At 47.5% G+C, this 3663-nt stretch overlaps 1 protein-coding gene across 1 annotated transcript in view; it reads right to left on the bottom strand.

Annotated features, from left to right (window-relative positions):
- HSD17B10 (hydroxysteroid 17-beta dehydrogenase 10) overlaps window positions 1-1520 on the bottom strand; it is a 3576-nt gene extending 2056 nt beyond the window's left edge. The window contains exons 1-2 of the mRNA XM_017859633.1: window positions 1418-1520; window positions 829-993 (exon numbers count right to left, since the gene is read on the bottom strand). Coding sequence (XP_017715122.1) covers window positions 829-993; window positions 1418-1444 — 192 coding nt within the window. The 5' untranslated portion in view covers window positions 1445-1520. The remainder of the gene's footprint in view (window positions 1-828; window positions 994-1417) is intronic.
- Between the last annotated feature and the right edge of the window lie 2143 nt (window positions 1521-3663).

Raw genomic sequence — 3663 nt, forward strand, 5'->3', positions numbered from 1 at the left:
AGGTAATGTAGAGCAATGTTGCAAAACATTTTCAAATCAATACCCTCTTGATAAATTCACATGCTCCTGAAGATTCTTAATTGCTGTGGATCAGAGCACTAATACAACCCTGTTGTGAGGCCGTGTGCAGTGGCTCACACCTGTAATCCCAGTACTTTGGGATGCCAAGGCGGGCAGATCACCTGAGATCAGCAGTTCAGGACCAGCCTGGCCAACATGGTGAAACCCCATCTCTTCTAAAAATACAAAAAAATTTAGCTGGGCGTGGTGGCGGGTGCCTGTAATCCCAGCTACTTGGGAGGTTGAGGCAGGAAAATCGCTTGAACTCAGAAGGTGGAGGTTGCAAGGAGCTGAGATTGTGCCACTGCATTCCAGCCTGGGTGACAGAGCGAGACTCCATCTCAAAATAAAATAAAAAATAACCCTGTTGTGAGAATTATTGATAGGAAGATAAACTAGCTTTTTTGTATCCTTACCTGCTAAGATGATTTCATCAAGTTTTACTTTCTGTAGTTTGTTTCATGAAAACAAGTTTTTTGACTTTGTAAATATAAAATTACAAGGCACAATATGCATTTTCAAACCATACATAACTCCTCCAGGAGATTGTTATGTCCAATCACCATCCCCATTGTTGTGAATCCCAGCTTTAGAGAATCCTTATCACAGGTGGTCTCACAGTGCTTGAAGGCTCAGGCCACAAGAGACAAGGAGATGGGTCCACCGCCCCCATAGAGGAGACCCTTATGGGAGGGACCCCCACAGGTTCCCAGGCTGGTATTGGTGACCTCATGCACACCCTGGGAGAGGAGAGGTGACCCCACTTACGTCGGCTGGGGCGAAAACGCAGTTGTTTCCTAACTTCTTGGCCTGGGCCTCCCCACCCGAGTTGGGCAGGTCCAGAAGCACAGCGGAGGCTCCCTGCCCCACCAGTCGCTCCGCCGTGACCAGGCCCAGGCCCGAGGCTCCTCCAGTTATTACCGCCACCAGGCCCTGTCAAAAGGGACATGGTCAGGGTCAGCTGTTACATTGACCAGACCATCCCCACGCTGTCACCTGCCTGTTCTCCAGGCTTCTGAGGAGAAGCGGGGAGGGGAGCGGTAGTGGTCACCCCTGCGGGTAAACCAGGTGTGCCGCTTCTCCTCGGGAGCAGGGGGAATCTCATCCCCAGACAGCCCGTCCCGTGACCCTAGATAGATAGATAGATAGATAGATAGATAGATAGACAGACAGACAGACAGACAGACAGATAGATGCGCCGCGGAGTGTTGATTTTCACCTCTTGAGCCCAACGGCCACAATACCAGGCCTACATAAGCATGACCCTTTCCCCCGAAACCGATCTCTTTCTACTAGTTCCACGGCCGCGCTGACCCGGCCCGTAAAGGAGGGCAAGCAACAGAGGCAAAGAACCTACCTTCACGCTCCGACACGCTGCTGCCATCTTGTCGCCGGCCACTCCACGGGATGGGGGCGCAGGCGCTCGCTGATTGGCCGAGGCGAAGCGGCGGAAGGGGCGGTTGCGAAGCAGCGGGGCGTCTGCCGCTGCCGCGTGAGACGTGGGGGCGTGGCCTGGTACTTTAGTACCTTGGTCAGAGGGCGAATTCCTCCTGCTAAGGTATCCCCAGAGAGTTATTTCAACTGGGGAAAGAGACCAATAGCAGCAGTGCAATACCGCAACACCCCTCGCCCTACTCTCTAGCTGGCCTTTTGGCAAGTGGCCCGCTCCGCGTGGGGGAAGAGGGGTGGATATTGAGAACGGGTGCCTTTCTCCTCTGAAAAAGCCTGCCTTCGAGTATGAATGTATTTGAGACTCCTATATGCTAGACTGTGTGCGGGGCACCTGGGATACCCAGCGGAATAATAAAAGATTCATGCCTTCCAGGAGGGCACAGTCCAGTTGGAGAAAGAGAATTACAGTACAGACACAGACGAATGGACGGAACCAGATTCTGGGACATTCAGACAAGGAGATCCAAAGATGAGGAGTCTGAGTTACAGAGACCCATGTAAAGAGAAATATGTTGAGGCTGAGATAGATAGGAAGAGAGATGCCAGATAGGATCACAGAGAGATGAATGTGGAGAGCCGCTAAGAGAGACGATTGGAGACAGACATTCTAGGACAGCTGCTGAGAAGCACAAACCTAAAGAGGCAAAAACATCTTTCATCAGTTCAGGCGTTGCTACTGTCCTCTATCTTTGTCTAATTTATTTTAAGTCCAAAAGCCCAGATCACACACTGCAGATTGGACTTCAACCAGAGACTATTATTTAAGACCCAGGTCTTGGTCATCCTAGAACATCTTTCAGCCAGCTACCAGAAGCTATGTCATTAGAGTCTTGAGCCCCAGATATCTAATCTGTCTTCCTTCTATACTTTTCCTCAAACCAAGGTCTTGAGGCCATAAATCTTAGCCTACCATTTCAGCCTCATAACTTCTTTATGTTTTCTCTATCTGAAATATCTCCCCCCACCTGCTTTCTCACCCAGAAAGATTCCCCTCCAGGCCTTCTAGTTGTTGACAGCCACCACACTCATAATCACTACACAGTATTTACCAAAGGGTTTAGCACACCGGACTCACAATTTTCCTATCTACATGAAGTACTTCCATCAATTTATAGCACTCTTCATCCGGCCTAATATGCTGTAGCCACAGTGGCCTCCTTTGTGTTCATCTTTGCATTAGCTGCTCCCTCTGCTTGGAATGCTCTCCCCTGATCTTTGTATGACTGCCTTTATTATTTTTTTCATTCAGAACTAAGCTTAAATATCACCTTCCCAGAGGGGTCCTCCCTAAATATTCAAACTGTAGCCACCTAGACACTATCCCATTGCATATTTGAATTCTCTTCATAGCACTTGCATGTCCATAATCCATTTTCCAGCCTTAGGGCCAGATGTGCTGTGGAATTCAGAGTTTTTTTCAATTTGAGAAAGGAAGACATGTAACTGATATTACGTAACTCTTTTAAAAAACTAGTCAAACATAACTCTTTATATAGTCTATATTATATATCTATTGAGAAAGGCCTGGAGCATGGTAATGAAACATTAATATTTCTGAAGTGAAAGATATGAAAATTCACACCAAGTGTGAATAAAGACTATAAGTAGCCTCACACTACTGCAGGTCAGGTTTTGTCACCTATTGAGTTTGGGCTCCAAAGTATGAAAAACAACCTTATGCTTTCAGAACTTTTGGCATTGCAGGATTGTGCCTACAGGCTTGTGAGCCTGCACGCTCCTCTAACCTGGCCTTGTTTGTGTAGTTCTCCCCCTGCTGGAAGGTAAGCCCCATGGCACCAGGGGCTTGTTCAGCTGGTTCACCCAATGCCAAGAACACTGCTTGGCGTGTGGAAGACACTGGAAGACACTTAAAACAAATGTGTTAAATAAATGAATTAATGAATTAATGAATTAATCTTGGAAGAATTTCCAGGCCCAGTTTCATGATTCTTTCACCTGCCCAACTCCGGAAGCCTTCACCTCCTCTCTAACCACACGTCCAGGCCACATTATTGCACTTGTCATTCCCTGGAATAACCTCCTGCCCTTCCCAGCATCTACACACCATCTTTTCTCTCTCTGACCATGTTCTCAAGTTGTCTTGGATCACTTCCCTCCTACCACTTTTTTTTTTTTTTTTTTTTTTTTTTT

This window comes from Rhinopithecus bieti, unplaced genomic scaffold (assembly GCF_001698545.2).
Source record: "Rhinopithecus bieti isolate Rb0 unplaced genomic scaffold, ASM169854v2 scaffold_51744, whole genome shotgun sequence".
Classification (NCBI taxonomy): Eukaryota; Metazoa; Chordata; class Mammalia; order Primates; family Cercopithecidae; genus Rhinopithecus; species Rhinopithecus bieti.